Genomic DNA, 19,778 nt, shown 5'->3' with positions numbered 1-19,778 from the left:
TTCTGCCTTTTTACCTGTAACTTCCCTCCGCCGCTCCACCTCTGCTGCTCTGCTCTGCTCTTTCGATTCTGGGAACGTTGTCTTCCTCTCGCCTCTCGTTCCCTTCTCCCCTGCCTTCTTCCGCATTTCAGCCAAGCTCCATTCGTTTCTTCGGCTTTTTTTCTTCCATTCCTGCCCCCCGAGCACCTCTAAATTTTTACCTTTCCACCTTGGCTAGTCTGTCCAGCACCCCCCGGTCACCGTAGAGGGAAAAAACACAGAGAACACAGAGAGAGGAAGGAGGGAAATACCCAACACCACCACACAATCGCTTTGCTGCAGCACCCAGCATTCGTCTCTCGCTTCCCTGTCCTTGCCTGCCTGCTTGCTTGCTTGCTCGGGGTCTCACTCTGCTGCTGCTGCTGCTGCTGCTGCTGCTTCTACAGTCTACATTGCCTACAGCCGCTGCCGGCGCCGCTCTTCTGTTACCTTTCCTGTGGCTGCAGTCTGCAGATACTATCCGCAGTAGCTAGGTAGATACCAAATACCTTCCAGGTTACTCCACGGATACCGGATCTCAATTGCGTTGCTGCTGCTGCTCGGCACCAACCACTTCGCTCGCTTGCCTTCCTTGCCTGCCTCTTTCGCTTCCCTCCTCTTGGCTCCTGCTTCTTTTCTTCCCAGGACTGCCTGACCATCGACACCTCTAACCTTTCTTCACCTCACCTCACTCCTCGCCTCCTCCTCCTCCTCCTCCTCCTCCTCCTCCTCCTCCTCCTCCTCCTCCTCCTCACCACCCAACCGAACCGGCACCTGATCCCAAGGACGCCTAGTATCCCACGACGGCATCATCCTGCCTGCCCTGTCCGACCTTGTGTGCCCTTCCTCCACCCCCAGGCGCCAGGTTACTCCCTCGACGACACGCACACCCGGCACTTTCACCCAAGAAGGAGCGCCATAATATACCTCGACCACGCTTCGTCTGCTTGCGCACCCGGCGGTCTTGCCTTGTCTCAAAGGTCCCCCATTCTTATTCCCAATCCACGCGCTAGCTGTCTCTAGGGGCAATCATCCAGTCGCTTGGTCGGTGCTTGGCTTGCTTCTGCTAGTATCATTCCGCGCCTTCACCTTGATTTCGCCCACTTTCATCATTTCTGCCCTCCGTCCACACTTGGCGCCAACAAATCTTGTACGAACGCCACGGCCCGGTCGACTTCCCTTCCTGCCCTTTTTCCAGAACCCTCCGCTCAACCGGCCACATCCTCGCTCGAGCAGGTACGCACTGGAGGCTCTTCTCGTTTGCTCGTAAAGAAGACCATCTTCCCTTCGACATCCTCGCCAGTTCGACCAGTCGAGACGTCTTCGTTGCCGTCTTCGCCACAGCGTCGACTACCGTGCGGTTTCCCGACTGCCCTGCGTGGTCGTGTAGGACAAGCAACGGATCACACCTTGGAAGTGGGATTTTAACCTTTCCTCCCGCTGCCCACCGACCGATCCAGACGTCAGATGTCAGCTTTGTGAGGCCTTGACTCCGGGAATTGTGAGTCCTACATCTCCCCCAGTCATGGGTTCCGAGCCTATGCCGGAACCTAAATCATTCTTTCCCCTCAGTTTCGAACACCGACGCTGACTGCTACTTTCTTTTCAGACTTGCCCATCGCAAAACAGAAAAATGGCATTCACCGATCGATTCACGAGATGCTGGGCCATCTTTGCCCTCGTCATTCTATCATGTGCCGCGCTGGCCAACGCCACGCCCGACCCTAGAATGCTCGACTCCAGGATGTTGGAACCAAGACAGCTGAAGCAGACGCTCTGCTCAAGCTCAAACACGGCATCAATGAGCGCAAGTACGTCTACGAGTTCCCTGAAGGCAAAGCGGCGGCTCAATGGATCGACATCGACGTCTCACTCCCTGCTAGCCGATACGAGCCTTCGTATGAATTACATTTGAAAACCCAATACTAATATGGGGCCACAGATCTCAGTATATGGCAGACTAACGGTCTCTGTTCCGACTTTTGCAGAGGCAAGAACTTTGCCTTCGCCATTGTTCAGTACCAGTCTTGCTGGTGCTCCGACGTCGCCCCGGCCGCGTCCTCCGAAGCCGATGTCGAAGACAAATGCAACGACATTTGTCCCGGCTACGACACCGAGAAGTGCGGTTCACGACCGAACTGGTACGGGTACATTCAGTTGTCAAAGACCCCTACTAGCACCGCAGGCGGCGATGCCGCCACTACCTCTGCTGCTGCGGCGTCAACAACACAAGTTAGTCTCCCCCATTCCTGATGTTTCGTGAAGCATGTGCATGATTTCTTGTGTGATTTTCTTGGCCGATGAATTTCGTCACCTCACCAACCCATGTGATGCCCTGGCTTAATCGTCTGGAACCAGGCCCCTCCGGCCCCTGTCCCAACAACCGTTCAAGTCACAGTAACTGAGACTGAGACACCTCAGAAAACGACAACCTCCGACCCAACAACGTCGACGACCCCGTCAACCACTTCAGTACGCCTCAGCAATCCCCATCAACACGCCGTAAATCGATTGTCAATTTCGTAGATGGCAACGTGCGTTTCTCGAGAGTTGATGCTGACTTGTGTGCTAGACAACGACGACATCGAGAAAACCGCAGACGTCTGTCCAGACCGTCACCGCCGATGGAACCGTTAGGACTGTTACTGTCACTCCTACGGCTACGGGAACCGATGGCGCGACAGGGGCATCAGAGCTGTCCCCCTCGAGCTCGGCATCGTCATCGAATGGACTGAGCACCGGTGCAGTCGTTGGAGTGGTTGTGGGAGTTATTGCCGCCGTGGTAGCATTTGCAGGACTAGGTCTCTTCCTGTTCTTCCGACGACGCAAGCAACACCAGGAGAACGAAAAGTACGACGAGCCCAGCCACCGTGGCAGCTCAGCCGGTATGACGGGCTCACCGCGTAATCCCGAAATGGTTGTGACAGTTGATGGTGGACGATGGGATGCCGACTCGACCAGCGACCACCGCCGCAGTCGCCTCATGGCACACGATCCTCGCATGGAGCCCCTCGGAAGGGGCCTGTACCTGAACAACAAGAGCGCCGAGAGCATCAACACATTGCGCGACGACCAAGATTATTCCCGCAAGGTTCATAAACCAGTCTTGCGGGCGACCAACCCCGATCCTGAATGAGGGGATGGGGACATCGGGCGGATCCGGATGACAACACATCATCATTAACGACGCACACGATTTCGGCCCCATTACAAATTTTCGGTCTTTGCATTGCGCTTTTGAGATACCAGGGCGGCGTTTCATTTTCATTTCACAGAACAGAATAGGGAAGGGCATTGGATGAGGCGCCCTCGCTGCAACACCGGGCACGGGAGGGCCCTCGGGCGAAAGTCAACGACACCTGCAGCAACACGGTATGGGCATCAGACCACTGAGTCACGGACACGAACGCACATCATCACATGGGCAACACGAGGGCCACCAATTGATGGTTGGCATAATTTTAGATTCGTTTTCACCCCCTTGGATTTGTGGTTTTCGGCAACATGACGGGAGTGCAAGATAAAAGCAAGGAGACGAAGAATAGTACTATAATCTGCACTCAGTGGTCGCAGAAGATGGGACTTGCCATCGGTATGAGATTTGGCCATGGGTCCACTGGTATAATGATGGACGGCATCTGTACATACAAGGGCGAAACGTGGACTGGACGCCAGTCAGCCACGAACGGCTGGGTGGGAGAGATTGGTTACAGACGGTAACAATTGACACCATTACGCGTTCACAGGACACAGTTCATGGGTGACGGTGCTCAGAAGACACGTAGTAGGCCATTGGCAATGCGGGGAGGGTCGCACGACGGTTGTCGAGCTGAGCTGCCGTGGGCACAGGTCGTGTAGCCACGAGGGTCTCGGGCAAGGGCAACGTGCAAACAGCGTCCTCTCCATGATCGTCGTGAGCACCGGCAAGCGCACGGAGAAAAGTTCTATTCACTTCTAATCGCGAGAATCTTGATAACACAATAGACACGTAAATGATGTTTCAAGAGATGCAGTCCCCTATCTGGTGTGCAACAGATGTGATGTGATGTTCAGATCTGTTCTAATCGCCGCCGTTGTCTCGGAATCATGGCCTCGATTCCTTCCTGGCTCGGGCCGGAGCCGTTTGGGGGGGGTGTCAAGCCCGTTTGCCCCAGGAAGGGATGGATGGATGAATGGGGGAGACTTTGCGCCGGTGCGGTCCCGGGCGGCTCACGGACGCCGGTGTGCGTATTCGATACGGCGGACGGGATGATCCCCTTGCCGCCGTCGTGAAAAGCTTTGCGGGCTGTGAATGATATGATCTGATGACATGGCTTACTTGACTTGACCCACCGGAATGCAATGCGCGCAGTAACAGCTCCATCCTTCGCGTAAGGTGTGTGTGTGTGTGTGTCGGGTGCACTGATTTTGATGTTCATGGAGGGTCGGGGCCGGGTGCGGATAGCGAGTTCCTGCCGATCGCTATTTGCAAAAGGTTTGCGTGCGCGTGCAACTGTGAGTGAGTGAGTGAGAGAGTGTCAGAAGCTGATGTCATTTTTCGTAATTTTTTATTTGAGTTGGGCGTGTTATGGACATGGATTGTGGCCCGTTTTGCGCAGCTGGGGAAAAAAAAGCTTGGCCTTTTATGATGGGTGTTTTGAAACGTTGAAACGGACGGGAAGGGAAAGGATGAGCTGTGTGATCTGATTGTGTTGGTGGACTGGGGATTGGAATACGGGTTGCGTGCGGGATGGGATTTTAGGGGTCTTTTGGGCGATTGCCATTGGTGAATGTTGCGGTCTTACTGTTCTCACATTGCGTTTGCAGTCTTAATCGCCTTGTGATATCACTTGCGAGGAGGATGGGAAGATGTTGCCGCTCTCGGGCGATCGCTGTCAGCCGCATCGTCGAAGCGCGTTCAGGGGTTTTCACGAGGGAAGAGGTTGGAGATCGCGACGAGGCTTGGGGCTAAGGACCGATTCTGTCTCGATGACGCGACGCGGAAACGAGTTTAAATCCAGTAGTTTTGCAGATTCTGCGGCTGGGAAATTTGGAGGCGTTTGTAAGTGGCTTCGTCGTTCCGTGGGGGAAAGGGGGATGCCGCGAGCTAACGGAGCCTCCGTCTGTTGTCGGCGTGCTGCCGCCAAGGGGGTTCGGCACCGCACCTGTGTTTGGTTCTTTACGTTGAGGTCAAAGTCAAAGTCCTCTGCGCTACTGCAGTTGATCTGGGTATGTGCCCTGTGGAAAAAAACCATCCAACGGCGGGCGATGCTTCGAGTGCCGATTGATAACGGCCGAGATAAGAATAAGATTTGACGCGGAACACAGGAAGGGAGAGAGAGACACGGGAGCGAGGGTCAGAGGAAAGTCGCATGTTTCGAAACAGAGTTGGGGCTATGGGAGATTTGATGCTTGGGGGCAGATATTTGGTAGGGTCCTGAGTGTAATTTCAGACAATGGTTGTACGGTGGATGTTGGGAATTAAAGATGTTGGTGGCTGTTGAAAGGTATTCCAAGGGATGATGTCTCTTGTGAAAGAATGATGCACGTTTGGGGGAGATGGCGATGTTGGTTTGACTCGTAGTCCCGCATGTCTGGATCCACGCTCTCTCGTATTGTTTTACGGCGGCGGGTTGGGATTGTCGCTCACTGCCTTGGTCCGGGGCTGCGTGTACGAATACGCCGCATGGTGGCTGCCTTTGGGTCGCCCACTGTGGCTGAGGGCTGGGAATAGCTTCAGCTAATGTTTTTTTTAAGCTCAGCGCGGCGGAAAGTGGGCGGGTGTGGTGCCGGGACTTGGGCGGGTGATGCTTGGCATAATATTTCGGATGCATTGAGTTTTTTTAGTCTGCGGTGTAAGAAACCCGTCCCCCAAGTCGCGATGGGACGTGTGTGTTTGCCGCGGCTGGCTTCTGGATTGAAAAGGACGTGCTTTCTTTTTTACATTGCGATTACGTATGTGACGTCGTCGTCGTTGTCGTTGCTGTTGTCGGGCGTTGCTCGCCTGCCAAAATGTCAAACGTCCGCAGTGTTCGTCTCATCAAAAGTTTTCTCGCGTTTGATCACCCTCCTTCGTCCGAGTTTGCGAGGTGTCGTACAACGACGGGGACTTCAGGAGGTCCCGGCTTCGGCGGTGGTGGTCGTGGTCGGCGGGAGGAGGAATGAGAAGACAAGTCCCTGCATAAGGCGAAGTATGAGATTCGTCCGGGGAATTTTTTTTGGTACGGATACTTGGTATGACTTGGTTTCCGTTTGGAACTGTTTTGTTATTCGTTCTCCGTGTGTGTGTGCGTCTTCTCAATGGACGTCTTCATTAAACCCGGGTGCTGGCCGCGACCGCCGCGCGGGAAGGTGAGGGAGGGAGCCATGTTTCCTTTCCCGTGGGCCCCTCCCCTTGCCCGCTGCCCCCCTCCCTGGTTCCGAATTCCCAGGGCCTTATTTGGAAATCAAATAAGATGCCCCGTAAGTGTACGCGTTCCCGTAAGTATGCGACGGACGATGTGGTGCGCGGTGCTGCTTGGTGCGATCGATGGCTGGCAGAGCCTCTCTCTGGCACTCCCTCTGTCTGTCCGTGACCGGCGCGGTTCGCGATGGTGTCTGTGAGGTGAGCGAGGTCAGCACTAAAGTGCGTCATACCAGATGCTAGGCCACTTCGTCGTTAATGCGATGGGCGAGAAGTTGGGACGGTTTGGAAGAAATAGGTGCGCGAGATGCAGCATGATGCAAAAGGCGAATGGCGTCTGGCCATTCACATGGAAGGAGAACCCCTGAAGGAGGGTGCTGTGCTGGCCCGGAGGCGGAAGGGAGGTCGCTGCTGAATGGACGGTGCCTTCGTCAGCGGCCCTGTAATCTTAGCGCGCCGCCTTAGCGACCCTTGGCACAGCCACTCGACAAACGGGGGGCTGCAGCGAGACGCAGCGCAACAGACGGAGCAGCACCGGCCCAGCAGTGGAGGGGAGGAGGAGCAGGAAAGCAGGAGGAGCTGGGCGGAATGGATGGATGGACGAGATGGGATTGGCATGGGACAGGCCACCAAGAGGCATCATCTCGCACTGGACTGGACTGGACTGCCATTTGCTGACCCCGGATCCTGCTCCTGGCTTCCCACCTTACCTACCACTGCCTACCTTACCGCACATCCAATCCCGGTGGCTCATACCGTTGCTCATTCGTGTCTCGCCTCTCTCTCAAGTCTCCATTCCCCTCCGTTTTCGCATCCTTCCTTCCTCTTGTTTTTTTTCTCTTCTTTCCCTCCTCTTCCCAAATCATTCTCTTGGCTGTCAGCTTCACGACAGCCTCTGTTCTCGGGTGCGTCTTCTGTTTCATTCTTCGACCTCAGGGGGAACCACTTTCAACCGTCCCCCTTTCTTCCAGTACTCTTTTATTTTTGGTCTCTTGTTGCGGCACCGGGAACGAACACAGAACAAATGCGACGAGGGCAGCAGCTGCAGCACGGAAAAAGATAAGACACTCGAACGACGATTGTAATTGCGCACGCGCGACGGCCGGTAATTTTTTGTGGAATCTTGCAAGAGGAGGATCGACCTGGGACATTGTTGGGACCTGGCGACCTCGCACGACACACGACCACACACCACACACCACACTCCAATCGAACTGCGACTCGCGACTCGAGAGCCGGAATCCTGGGCAAAAGAGAGGGAGGGCGTTGCATTGCAGTGCGTCAGGCAATCAAAAGAGGAGGAGATAACCTCACTGGACCCTTATTCTTTTCTTTTTGATCCTTTTCTACGTCGTCTCGTCCGGCCGTGTTCGCGAGAAGGAACACCCTCCTCCGCACCACCACCGAGCAGCCACGAGCGACAAGCTCCGCCAAGACCTGGGCATCCGCTCTGGTACCTGCAGCCGACGAGTCTTGGCACTCACAACCCAACCCACGCAACGTCACCGTCCACACCGAACCTCGACTTCCTCGATCCCGCGACACCTCTTTACCGCTGTCTCGCTCTTGGCCCAACGTTCTGCAGCACCCAACGGCCACCCCTTCGTGGGCGCTGAACCGTCAATATGAATTTGACGTGTAATTCCACCCTCGAGGACATGAGGAGTACGTCATCCAGCTAACCCGCAAATCCTCCCTCCTGCCCCGGCCGCCCGAATGAAGCTAACAAATGTCTCTCCCGTGCTCCAGTCCTCCCCGGCTCCGAGATCCTCATCGCCGGCCCGTTGACCTTCCACGACCTCGCCCTCGTCATCGCCGGCTCCTGTACCATCATCGCCATCAGCCTGTCTCTGTATCTAGTGTTCATGCACGCCAACAACTACACGAAACCACGAGAGCAGCGCCAGATCATCCGTATCCTGTTCATGGTCCCCGTCTACGCTGCCTCATCCTTTCTCCAACTATACTACTACTGGCACGCCGTCTACTTCCAGGTCATGAGCGACTGCTATGAAGCTTTCGCCATTGCCTCCTTCTTCTCCCTCATGTGCCACTACCTGGCCCCGGATCTACACACTCAAAAAGAATACTTCCGCAACCTGCACCCCATCAAGCCCTGGGTCTGGCCCCTGAATTGGTTCGCCAAGTGCTGTGGTGGTGACAGAGGACCCTGGCGCACGCCCAAGAGCGGTTTGACTTGGTTCAACATCAACTGGATCGGTATCTATCACTATGTCTTTATCCGTGTTGCCATGACCGTCACCGCGGTTGTCTCTCAATACTTCCACAGATACTGCGAGAGCTCCAACAACCCGGTCTTTGCTCACATTTGGGTATGTCTCCCTGCTTGCGCACATTGAGGGTCTCCACTGACAGCCATAGGTCATTTCAATCAACTGTGTAGCCGTGACCATCGCCATGTACTGCGTCATCCAGTTCTACGTCCAGATGCGCGAGGCTCTTGCACCGCACTCGCCCTTCCTCAAGGTCCTGGCAATCAAGCTAGTCGTCTTCTTCTCCTTCTGGCAGGTCACCTGTATTTCCGTCGCCACATCTACTCTCGATCTCGTCCACCCGAACGAGGTCCTCGCCTATCCCGACATTAAGGTCGGCATCCCCGCCTTACTACTATGCTTCGAGATGGCACTCTTTGCCCTCCTGCATCTCTGGGCTTTCCCGTGGAGACCATACGCTCCCGGCGCGAAACCCACCTTCTATCCTACGCCCGACTCCCGAGACCCCAACGCTCACCCGCGCGAGAATGAGCATGGGCCTCCATCCGGAGGCTGGCTTGGTTTTGGTGCCATTGGAAATGCGCTCAACCTTTGGGACTTTGTCAAGGCCTTCGGTCGTGGCATGCGCTGGCTCCTCTGCGGTGTCAAGCGTCGCAAGGAGGACCCTAGCTACAAGACGGCCGCCAGCTTGGATATGGATGATCTCGACAAGGGCGACACCTCCTACGCCCGCCCCGGAGCGAAGAGTACCGACCATCTTCCCATCGCAACCGAATTCCGCCGCAGCACCTACCTACAGCCTTCGAGGCCGCCGCCACGTCCCGCCCGCGCCGACAACGAAAGCGACAGCCTCATCGCACACGCTCAGCCTCACGCTTCCGAGATGTCGCCGCCGCAACGCCCAGCAAGACCTGTATCACCAATGTCCCCTATCTCGCCTTACCAAGATAAGAGTTACGAGGCGGCCGGCATGGTGCCCGCCTATCATCCACCACGCGAGGCATACCACCCGCAACGCGATGCCGACGCCGAGTGGGAAAGAACAGCTTTAGCGCCGAGCCCCGGAATGCCACCAAATGCCGTGGCTCCAAGTCCCACTGCCACTGGTCCACGGGACCTGACGCAACAGCGAATTGGGGAGGCTCTGTGGGGAGCGCGTAGCCCTGTGCCTGAAAGCCCTGTCTTGCCGCACACAGATCAAATGCCGACTGTGCAGAGGAACGGACAGCAGGGCTATAACCAGGGATATAACCACAATGCTGGACCTGGGCAGGCCTTCTAAGTCGGGGCCGTGAATCATAACTCGTGGTGAGACCCGTCCTTATATATGTTTGGGATATCGCGACGAGGGGCTCTTGTATCATAGAGACGGATGGGTTTGACCTTTTTGCATGCATGGGTTGGCGTTACTTTTACGAGATACCACATCATTTAGCTGATTGGGAACGATACTACAATTTCATGAAGTTTATCAACTTGAATACCGTGTCCCAGTTACTGTTGACCTGATTATGAACGAGAATATCGCATTAATGCATTGCTTTCCCACCTAATTGTTATCAAAAAGCACCTTGAATCCCACAGCCAATAAGCAGTGGGATAGGGCCAACCCCCGTCAGACCGGTGCACATCCGCGTGGGTGTCCGATCCTCCGCCCGATTCCCGATATTGGACCCACTCTTTTCGCGGCTTGTGCGACTTCAATCGACTCACTTAACCGCCGTTGTCAATTTTTTGCGGAAACGTTGAGAATGGCATGAGCCAGCAACAATCTCCTCGCGCACACTACAGCATCAACATTAGAGAGTCCTCAAATTTCAAGAGCCTTTTGAACAGTTTTGCAGCAGAAGAAAGAAGGACACAGATTATCAGTCAACTTGTGAATTTCTCACAAAAGCCCCACCCCCACTCGAACGATTTTGCCCACCATCAAAATCAGCCGACGGGACGGGAACAAATCAACCCTGCGGTCTTCTCTCACGCCAACCATTCATTACCTTGCCGCAAGTTTGGGTAACGAAAGAGTTTCACAGACGCGCACGCCAATGGAAGAACTCCCAACCGAACCCCGCGGCCTCTTCTGGCAAGACGACTTCATCACGCCGGAGCACGAGGCGCGGCTCATCGACATCTTCCGACTCGAGCTCGAGTGGCCGACGGACCGCGGCGCGGGCCGGCTGTCGCTGCACTACGGGTACACGTTCGACTACAAGACGTTCGGCGTGGACCCGGCGGTGCCGTTCCGCGCGTTCCCGGAGTGGCTGCGGCCGCTGATCCCGACACGCGAGGGGCGCGACCCCGACCAGGTGTGTCTGCAGCACTACCCGCCGGGCGCGGGGATCCCGCCGCACGTGGACACGCATAGCGCGTACGACCAGCTGTATGCGCTGAGTTTGGGGAGCGGGGTTGTGATGCAGTTTTCGAGGATGAGGGCCAAGACAGGGGAGTGTGAGGATGGGGGCGAGGAGAAGGAGACGGTGGAGGTTGATTTGACGCCGCGGAGCATGTTGCAGATGTCAGGGGACTCGAGGCTGCATTGGACGCATGGGATCCGGAAGAGGAAGACGGATACGTTGAAGGATGGCACGGTGAGGAGGAGGGAGGACCGGTGGAGTATCACGTACCGCTGGGTGAGGGAGCCGGCTGTGTGCGAGTGCGGGGATGTGAGGTTGTGCGATACGGCGCAGAGGAGGGCGGGGATCGAGAGGGAGTATCGGTGGAAGAAGGGGGACGCGGACGGGGAGAAGAAGGGCGAGGAGGGGGTGAAGGAGGGGTGAGGTCATGGGGAGGCCCATGGACTGTATGGGAGATGGGGAGATGATGCTTGGATTGCAGTTATGAGATACCCGCTTGCGAGCGCTGGAAAAGAAAGAGTTGCAGTGTTATGCATGACACGAAGCGTTGCAGGAAGGGGCTTTCAGTGCGAACAGACCCATCATCTGCTTTCAGAGACCTCTTCAACTCATTCGATACGGTACATGATAGATACACGAGGTTGCCCCTGAGTAAGAGCTCGCGTGCGCAAGGCTTTGACAACCTTTGGCGCAACAAAACGATCCGCGACCTCGATACAGCCAACCATCCTACTATTTACAGCTCACAGCGAAGCAAGCACCGACACATGCAACATTCCGACCATGTTCAATTTCAACCTCTGGAGCAATCCAAGCCCGGGGTTCATCTACCTGCTCCCATCGCCTCCCTCAAACTACCCGTCGATGTAGGATGATATATCACCCGCCACCGTAAAAACGATTGTATAAACACAGAAGCGAGTGAATAGAACCAAACCCCTTATTTCAAAAGCAAAATCCAAAAAGTCGTCTCCCATCCATTTCCGAAGCATGTATCGCTTTCTCGTTAAAATACAAGCAAAATCCGCCGCCTTCCATTTGCAAATAACCCAGAATTCCCCAACGCGCGCCGTCGACCCATGATAACCCATGTACACGTATCGTCTCGTCTCGTTCTCCGAACAGGAGCAATGTTGGAGACAGCACATCTCTCGGCGGAGGAAACACAGACGCCAGTGCAGAAATATGGTGGAAGATACAAGGAACCGAACCGAGAGGGCCCGGCAAACGACGTAGCCCGTTAGTGAAGCGATGGACTGCTCTCCCGGCTCTTCGTCTCGAAATTCTCCACCATCTCCAACACCCTCGTCTTCGGCCTCACAACACTGACGACCTCCGCCGTCCTCAGCGTCAGACTGGGCCTCGGCTCAGACTCTTCTCTGACCCTCAACCCGCCCCCGCCGTCGTCCTCTTTGGGCGGCGGTAGATGCACCAACCTCCTGCCCCTCGTCGGCGACAATGATACGCCCTCGGGTGACTCTGGTCTGCTAAACGCCATTGTGATGTCCTCCTCCGCGACCTCCTTGCCCTTGCCCTTGTCTCTGTAGTCTACCACCAAGCCCGCCTTCTCTGGGTCGTGCACCAGCCTGTCTAGCTCGTCCAGCTCGTCTCTGTCCGGGTCTACGAGCACCGCCTCCTCCTCCTTCTCGACCTCCGCATTGACGACGCGTAATCTCTCCTTCGGCACTGTAAACATGACCTGGACAAGCCTCTGCTCGATGGCCTTCTCAATATCCCACTCGTCCAGAGACTTCTGGTCAACATCCCAATCGTGCCTGCCCTGCTTCCTCCTCAGCAGCTCGGCGCCCCCGATGCCAGACAACCCCACGAGACGCGGCTCGTAGTCCGAGCTGACCTGGTCAAGCGACAGCCGCCTCGGCAGATCATCCTCCTTGCTCGAGTCCGACGACTCGTTCGGGTTCCCGCTAAACACCCGCCTCAAACTGCCCAGCCACCCCAGCGACCGCCGCGGCTTGTGCTTGCTCGGGCTGCTCGGGATGTGTATGTAGTCCTCCTCGTCGTCGTCGGGCGACTCGTGCAGCGGCTTCTGCCCGCGGTGCAGCAGCGAGGGCCCCTCCGCCTGCAGCGCGTTGAACGTCGTCTTGGCCGTCGAGTACGTGTGCCCGCTGCTGCTCGACGAGCTCGACGTGCCCACCCTGCCGTCCGTGATGATGGTCAGGTTCAGGTTGTTCGGGCCGGCGCTGTTGCGCTTGGCGGACGCGCTGCGCGTCGGCAGGCTGATGGCGCTCCGTGCAGACTCGGAGACGTTGCTGGCGGTGCGCTCGTCGTCGGCCATGCTGGCCCGCGACCGCATCGACGCGCGCCGCGAGGGCGAGGATCGTTTTCCTGTGTTGCGCCGAGCGGGCATCTGCGCGAGGAGCGCCTCGGCGGCATCCACGTCGGACTGCCAGTCTTGTACCTCGGGGTCGCGCCGCATGAGCGCTTCGGGGCTGGGGGTCATGGAGTTGCGGTTCCCTGGGACGAGGACCGGCACGGAACCGGACCCCGTGGGTGTGGTGAAAGGGTCCGCGTAGGCCGGTGTCGTGGGCGTCACGGGCTCCTGGTTGCGTTGTCTGGCTTTGGCGTTGTCCGGGTCGTCTTCGTCTGCTTCGTAGATGGGGTGGATGTGGCCTGGTGTCGTCAGGGTGGCGGCGGGTTGGTACGCGCCCCTGGCTGCTCGTGGGATGGGTTTGCGAGGGATGAGGAGGCCGGGTGGCTGCTGATATGTGCCGTAGCTTCCCTGATTGGGGGTTCTCAGGGACTCGTAACCCATTGTTCTGGCGCCGTCGTCGTAGGGGTCGTGGCCTCCGGTGTACCAGGCGTGGTTTGTCCAGGGGAAAGCAGACGGATCGTGCCGCTCTAACATGTCGTCTTCCGGGTGCAAGAAGTGGGAAGCATCCTGAGCAAGAGAGCGCACCGCCTCGTCTCTGGCCTGCTTCTTCTTCCTCAGATGCCTCTTGTAGCAGAAGTAGACGAGGAAAGCACCAAGAACGGCGGCGAGTCCCACGCCCAGGCCGACTCCGAGGCCGATCTTCTTGATGTTGTCGTCAGAAGCGCCGCTTAAGCCTGACGTTGTGCCGTGATTCGGGTTCGAGTAGCTCGTCGTCCACGACATCGACGTCATGTTCAGAAACCGCAGCCCGGTCCCGCTCGATTGCCTCTTCGTCTTGGACCCCGAGCTTGAGATCTCGTATCCCCCGTACACCATCATCACGTTCCCGGGCAAGATCGCCGCGCCGTGTCCGAAGATGCCGCCGCTGGGCTGCTGCGTCGGAATCTCCCACGTCCAATCTCCATACGTATCCCCCATCTGCAACACCGCCAGCTGCGGCGAAGCAGCCTGCGACACACTCCCAACCCATCCTCCCATTACAATAAGCGCAGTGCCGTCCTCGTTCAACACAGCAGTGTGCCCAGACCGGCTCTCCACCTCCGCATTCCTCCTCACCACCCCCTTAACGGCAAGCTCGCTGCTCCCCGTCCTCACAGCCCCGACAGTCGCGAAGTTCCACGACTCCTCCGGCAGGTTCCAGATCGCGGCCGAGCTCATGTTGATGAACGCCTGCTGCGTGTGTCCGCCGAGCAGCACATACCGGTTCTGCTGCGTCACGACCCCGGACCGGTTCGAGATGGACGGGCTCAGCGCCGTAAACGAGAACCCAGCCTCCGGGAACGCGGGGCCCTTGCCGGTTATGAAGCTCGCCGCGTACGCCCCTGACGAGCTGCTGCTGTCCGACGGCGCAACCCGCAGCATCGCCTTCGTGTACGTCCCGTTCTCTTGCCACGTCGATTCGTCCGTCGTCGGGCTCAGACACATGCCGCCGAACGAGTACAGCACCGGCTGCGACATCGTCGGCGCCAGCGTCGCCGAGAAGCTGATCCCCGCGCCGAGGGCATACGGGCCGGCGTCGGAGTCGGCAGAGCTCGGCAGCGACGCGGCAGTCTTGGACCACGAGCCGGCGGTGTAGCTCCACACGTCGTAGCCGTCGTCCGCCGCGCAGTCCCCCGCCTGCACCACGATCGTCCCGTTGTCGGCCATCGCGGGCAGGAAGGCCGTCGTCTTGCTCGCGCCGTCGAGGAAGGGCAGGCCGCTCGATATCGTCTGCAGGCTGGAGGCCCCGTCGACTGTCGAGGAGACATTTAACGATAGCAGTTCGACGCTACTGCTGCTGCTGCCTTGGTGGAAGATATATGCGAGGCCGTTGCTGCTGGCGTTGGCTGGTACGCCGGGCTGCGTGGGGGAGAGCAGGATTGTCGTCGGGACGTAGGGGAACGTCTGCTGCGCTGTCACGGCGGAGGACAGCAGCAGCGCGGCGAGGGTGGTCCTCCGGGCGTCGAGGGCCCGTCGGCCATATGTCGTCGTTGTTGTCGATGACACCATCGTGTGATGTGTGTTCGTTTTGTCGCGGGCGCGTATCGTGGTCCCGTTTCTGTGTTGTTCGTATCCGCCGACCGCTATGCGGCAGCCACGTTCATGATCTTCCTCCCCCGATCCTTGCGCCAGTCGTCGATCGTGTTCGCAAATCACAGGTATTTCGTATGCCCTCTTTCACTTTCTCTCCAATGGGTGAGGTCACAGATCTAGAACGCCGTTTCGTCGTTCAACGAGCAAGCATTCTTTCTCTGGTCGTCTCCCGTTCGCTTCCCCCTTCGTCTAGGATCGGCTCCAGCTGGGCTACGAAAATGGGCCTCGAAAAATGCTGCGTTAGACAAGAAGAGAAAGGATGGGAAAGAGAAGAAAGCACGGGGCACGCAGCAATGCGGGAAAGAGGAGGCCAGCAAAGCTATGGTGGGCAATCAAGTATGGAGAAAGAGGATCCTACACTGCAAGACCCCGGGCGAACGTTTTGCGTGTGTCGATGGATTAATCTGGATGACGGGACGCTTGCTGGGATGCAAATCGAGGGGCTGGGGGTTGGGGCGGCGGTGGTGTCTGCGGCCTGCGGGTTCGCGGACAGGATGTGGGATGTCAACAAATCGAATGGTCTGGATGACAGGGGTGGCGGGCAAGCAACCAAGCTCGGGTGTACGTACGCAGTAGCGCGTGAGGGAATAAGAAACCAACCAGACACAGGACTTGAAGAAGGGAGGGAAAAAAGAAGCGCGGCGAAAGTCTGCCGAGCTACCACTCCGTTCCTCGCTGTCTGTCCAATCGAAAGGGCGGCGCGCACTTCTTCGACGCCGAGCAGCTTCTGAACGGGCTAGAACGAAGCAGCAAGAATCGAACGTCCGCGCCGCAAGGTTGTCTGTCTACTTTACCCTGGCGCATTCTTAGACACCCCGAATCACCAATGACTGGCCGTCGAATGGCATCATGAGGGATTGCCATGCCGCGCCGCCGAAGCAGTTCCTCAGAAATCTGCAGGGTTTTGTTTTGGCGGGCGCCGGTGAACATCGTCGCCGGGGCAACGACACACACAGGCAGGTGGGGGATGAATCGGCTCGGGTGGGGTGCGGTGCTTCGGCTACCCGGACCCTTGCTGACCGATTCCGTGCCATGCCGAGATTGTACTAGCCCGCGACCGTCATCCCTGGTGCTGTTCCTTTGTTCCATGTTCCCAATCGTCAATCGTGGGTGGAGGGGAACCAATCTTTTTGGTGGAACTTTGAAGATGGCCGATAACACGGTCGCAACCGCCAACCAAGGGAGTCGCGGCTCATTGCTGCGCACTACCAAACTCTAGGAAATCACATGTTGCGTTCTAAGGTAGGGAGAGGAGCCGAAGATTGGTGCCGCTGAGTTCGACAACCGTTTCCTCCTCGAGATTCCTCTTCCGAGTAGCTCGTTTATTGTGTGCTCTTCTGTACGCCACTGTCCAACATTGTCCGATCAACTGGTCCAATTGCCAAGCTACACCAACGCAGCTACGAAAGACACCATCTCTACTCGTCGTCGTCGTCGTGTATTCGCACAAATGATACGATGCCCGACTCGCGTGCCACCTAGACAACACCCTTTACGCCACCGTCAAAACATGCACAGGACACTTTCTCGGGTTGCCTCCATCACCAAGACCCTCGCACCAGGCTCAGACATACCAAGTCCTCAGTCGCTGACACCCGTGGCAGGCGCGTCCCGAAACATGGCGGCACCTAGAGGCTCCGTCTGCCCCGGCAATGGCGAGTACAGGAACCCTTTGTAGCTCTCCGGCAGGTGCGGCTTGAGCCTTTCCAGCTGCGTCTCCAGCTTCTCGAGCTGCTCCATCCGAGCCTTCTGCCCTGCGAGCTCCGCCTCGAGCGCCGCCGCCTTCCTCTCCAGCACCGCGGCGCCGTCCGCGGCCTCCGACGCAGTGTAGTAAGTCTCGAACTTCTCGTTCATGAGCCGGGCCTTCTGCAGCTCCGTCGCGAGCGTCTCGTTGTGCTCCCGCATCTTGAACGTCTCCGCGGTCATGTCGTGGTGCTTGATCTCCCTCTCGTCCGCTTCCTCGAGCTTGGCGCGGTACTTCTTCTCCCACTCAGACACGCGCGCCGGCCAGGTCGGCGTCACGACCGAGACCACCGTCGGGGTGACCTCGATGCGGCGCGTCTGCTGCACCGCCGGATGCTCGCCGTGCGCGGGGAGCATGAAGATGGTGCTCTTTCCTTTGCCCTGTAGCCTGAAGAAGCGTGTCTTGACGTCGTAGAAGACGAGGCCGCGGGCGTACAGGTCGCCGCCGCGCTGCTCGTTCCACAGGCGCTCGCCGTACGTGCCGTTTGCCTCGTAGATCTGCTGCTTGATCTTGATCTGTGCCTCCTGGCGGTCCAACGCGCGGTGCAGGTGGTCAAAGACGTCGTCGCCGGCGTTAGCCAGGATCCACTTGTCCTGCGGGTACGCGACCTCCCTGCCCGAGGTGCCATCCGGGCCGACCTTGGAGAGCATCTGCATCGGCACGGCGGCCTCGCCGGCAGTCACATCGAGGGCGTTGGCGTAGCTGAGCTCGAGGTCGTGCATGCGGGCCACGAGGTGCTGGGCGAATAGGAGAAATTGGCCGAGCAGACTGTTGCGGACTGCGACCATATCCTTGGCGTCGGCCGCGGAGTCAGTTGGGAGGAGGGACATGAGGCCGCCCGTGGCGCTGTACTCGTGATCGAGCATCTCGAGGCACTCGTTGGCGTGCATGGCGAGGGCACTGTGCGAGGCGTAGGGGCGCAGCTTCGTCTTTCCTTCCTCCGATGGGGAGAATTTCTGGATGGGGCAGTGATGCTCGGTGCCCCTGGTATCGGACTGTCTCGCGACGACGTTCATGAGGTCCGTCAGGGGCTTGTTATGCCACTCGTCATCGTTCTCGTAGGGCATGCTCAGGTCGTTGAGCCAGTCAAAAGCTTCGTTGTCGCGGAACGACTTGTAGATACGTCCGTCGGCGTTGTTCTTGTTGTCGACTTCGGCATATTGGCTCGAGATTGTGATCTGAGAGATGAGGACGGCGAGCGACTGAGCATGCTGCTTGAGGGCGAGCAGAGTCGGCGGGACTCCATGCGTCGAGAGGTAACCGCAATTGACATGATCCAGGAGCTGGAGGTCACAGGGGTTGTCGTGTCCAGTGACATAGCCGCCTCTGTTGATGATCTCTTCCGTGTAGCGTGACTGGTACCCGTGAGCATATGGTGTCTTCTCCACGTAGCCTGGATGGGGTTCGCGATGGCCATGGGCGTACGTCGACATCGTGAGGAAACCGTTGACAGTTGTAAGTGCTTCTACTAAACGGGGACGATGTCAAACGAGAGAGTGATTCCAGTTGCGTCCAAAGAGATCTGAGGCTGGGAAGAGTCGCCATTTTGAAAAGCCTCTCTTCATTGCCTTCTTTGCTTCTCAAGGGGACAAGACCACCTGGTCGGTGCTGCAAATCCAAGCAAACGGGACAAAGAAGCCATTGCGATCTTTGAATCCCAAGCTATGGCTAGGACGAGCAATAGCAATACATCTCTATGAAGCAATCACCGGCCACGCCCATTTGAGAACAATGGCAAGGGCTAATGCGACCGTCGAGGCTGCGGAAGGATGAGAAAATAGAAACCTAATGTAAGCAAAGACTGCCTACAGCAGCTCTTTCAGCAACGCCCTGCAAGGGAGAAGGTCGTCTTTGTGCTTGTGGAAGACGAATGACCGTGTAAATGGAAGGTCATGTTCATCAATGCAAGTGGCTGCCTGAATATGCAGTGAATTTCACTTTCAGCCCAAGTTGAGGCTACGTCAGAGATCTCCAGCTGCTCAAACATGATGGTATAACTCATTAGGCAGCTTTTGGGACACATTTCCATGTCTTGGCAAGATGCATGTCATCTCAACGCTGGTCACATGAACGCCACTCGCGCAGGAATAGAACGACGATCGACCCGATCAGGATATAATCGAGAACCAACGATCCGCCGACCCCAGATAGCCGTCCTCGTACTGCGCACGATCCCCGGAAATCTGGTCGTCAACGGCTAAACAACGTGGCACCGACGAGAGGAACATGCCGCGATAGTCGATGGTTGGTCGGCGAATAGAGATATGGCAGGTGTCGGTGCTGATTTATCCGGACTTCTCAAATGAAGCATTCGAATAGAGTTTAGAACGGCCGCCAAGGTTTGCAACGGAGAGGTCCGCCATTGGGGCGAAGTTCGCCGGGATATTTGATGAAGGGGGTTGATAACAGCATGGGGCCTGGGCCGGTCGAAATGCAGTCTCTCAGCTGGGAAGGACACACAGAACGGCGCACGCGACGGTAAATCTGCAAGAGGTGCAGCACCTCCAGCTGTACAAGCATGGCAAGAGATGCAGCAGAGTCTGCCGAGGATTGCAGATTACGCCGATAGGGCAGCTAGTGT

General features: G+C 57.3%; 7 protein-coding genes across 7 annotated transcripts; 4 read left to right on the top strand and 3 right to left on the bottom strand.

The window, feature by feature from the left end:
• Positions 1-1,651: 1,651 nt before the first annotated feature.
• CGGC5_v005542 (uncharacterized protein) lies at positions 1,652-3,154 on the top strand (the record flags this gene model as incomplete). Its single annotated transcript, XM_032030529.1, has 4 exons — positions 1,652-1,829; positions 1,961-2,250; positions 2,440-2,490; positions 2,591-3,154. The coding sequence occupies 4 exons, from the start codon at positions 1,652-1,654 to the stop codon at positions 3,152-3,154; spliced, it is 1,083 nt and encodes a 360-aa protein (XP_031890224.1).
• Positions 3,155-3,522: 368 nt separating this feature from the next.
• Positions 3,523-3,976, top strand: CGGC5_v005541 (uncharacterized protein; the record flags this gene model as incomplete). Its single annotated transcript, XM_066151467.1, has 2 exons — positions 3,523-3,734; positions 3,793-3,976. The coding sequence occupies 2 exons, from the start codon at positions 3,523-3,525 to the stop codon at positions 3,974-3,976; spliced, it is 396 nt and encodes a 131-aa protein (XP_066009070.1).
• Positions 3,977-4,227: 251 nt separating this feature from the next.
• Positions 4,228-4,902, bottom strand: CGGC5_v005540 (uncharacterized protein; the record flags this gene model as incomplete). Its single annotated transcript, XM_032030530.2, has 3 exons — positions 4,228-4,294; positions 4,351-4,510; positions 4,803-4,902. The coding sequence occupies 3 exons, from the start codon at positions 4,900-4,902 to the stop codon at positions 4,228-4,230; spliced, it is 327 nt and encodes a 108-aa protein (XP_031890222.2).
• A 3,123-nt stretch (positions 4,903-8,025) lies between these two features.
• On the top strand, positions 8,026-9,916 carry CGGC5_v005539 (Transmembrane protein 184-like protein; the record flags this gene model as incomplete). The annotated part of the gene is made up of 3 exons (XM_032030531.1): positions 8,026-8,065; positions 8,150-8,733; positions 8,783-9,916. The coding sequence occupies 3 exons, from the start codon at positions 8,026-8,028 to the stop codon at positions 9,914-9,916; spliced, it is 1,758 nt and encodes a 585-aa protein (XP_031890045.1).
• A 763-nt stretch (positions 9,917-10,679) lies between these two features.
• CGGC5_v005538 (Alkylated DNA repair protein alkB-like protein 8) lies at positions 10,680-11,411 on the top strand (the record flags this gene model as incomplete). The annotated part of the gene is made up of 1 exon (XM_032030533.1): positions 10,680-11,411. One exon carries the CDS (start codon positions 10,680-10,682, stop codon positions 11,409-11,411), a length of 732 nt encoding a protein of 243 aa, XP_031890092.1.
• An 817-nt stretch (positions 11,412-12,228) lies between these two features.
• On the bottom strand, positions 12,229-15,369 carry CGGC5_v005537 (uncharacterized protein; the record flags this gene model as incomplete). The annotated part of the gene is made up of 1 exon (XM_032030534.1): positions 12,229-15,369. One exon carries the CDS (start codon positions 15,367-15,369, stop codon positions 12,229-12,231), a length of 3,141 nt encoding a protein of 1,046 aa, XP_031890015.1.
• Positions 15,370-17,034: 1,665 nt separating this feature from the next.
• On the bottom strand, positions 17,035-18,742 carry CGGC5_v005536 (uncharacterized protein; the record flags this gene model as incomplete). The annotated part of the gene is made up of 2 exons (XM_066151466.1): positions 17,035-18,552; positions 18,623-18,742. 2 exons carry the CDS (start codon positions 18,740-18,742, stop codon positions 17,035-17,037), a joined length of 1,638 nt encoding a protein of 545 aa, XP_066008903.1.
• Between the last annotated feature and the right edge of the window lie 1,036 nt (positions 18,743-19,778).

Source organism: Colletotrichum fructicola (assembly GCF_000319635.2).
Source record: "Colletotrichum fructicola Nara gc5 chromosome Unknown KSG_Nara_v1_contig03, whole genome shotgun sequence".
Lineage (NCBI taxonomy): Eukaryota > Fungi > Ascomycota > Sordariomycetes > Glomerellales > Glomerellaceae > Colletotrichum > Colletotrichum fructicola.
This window is presented reverse-complemented; position numbering and strand designations above follow the sequence as displayed.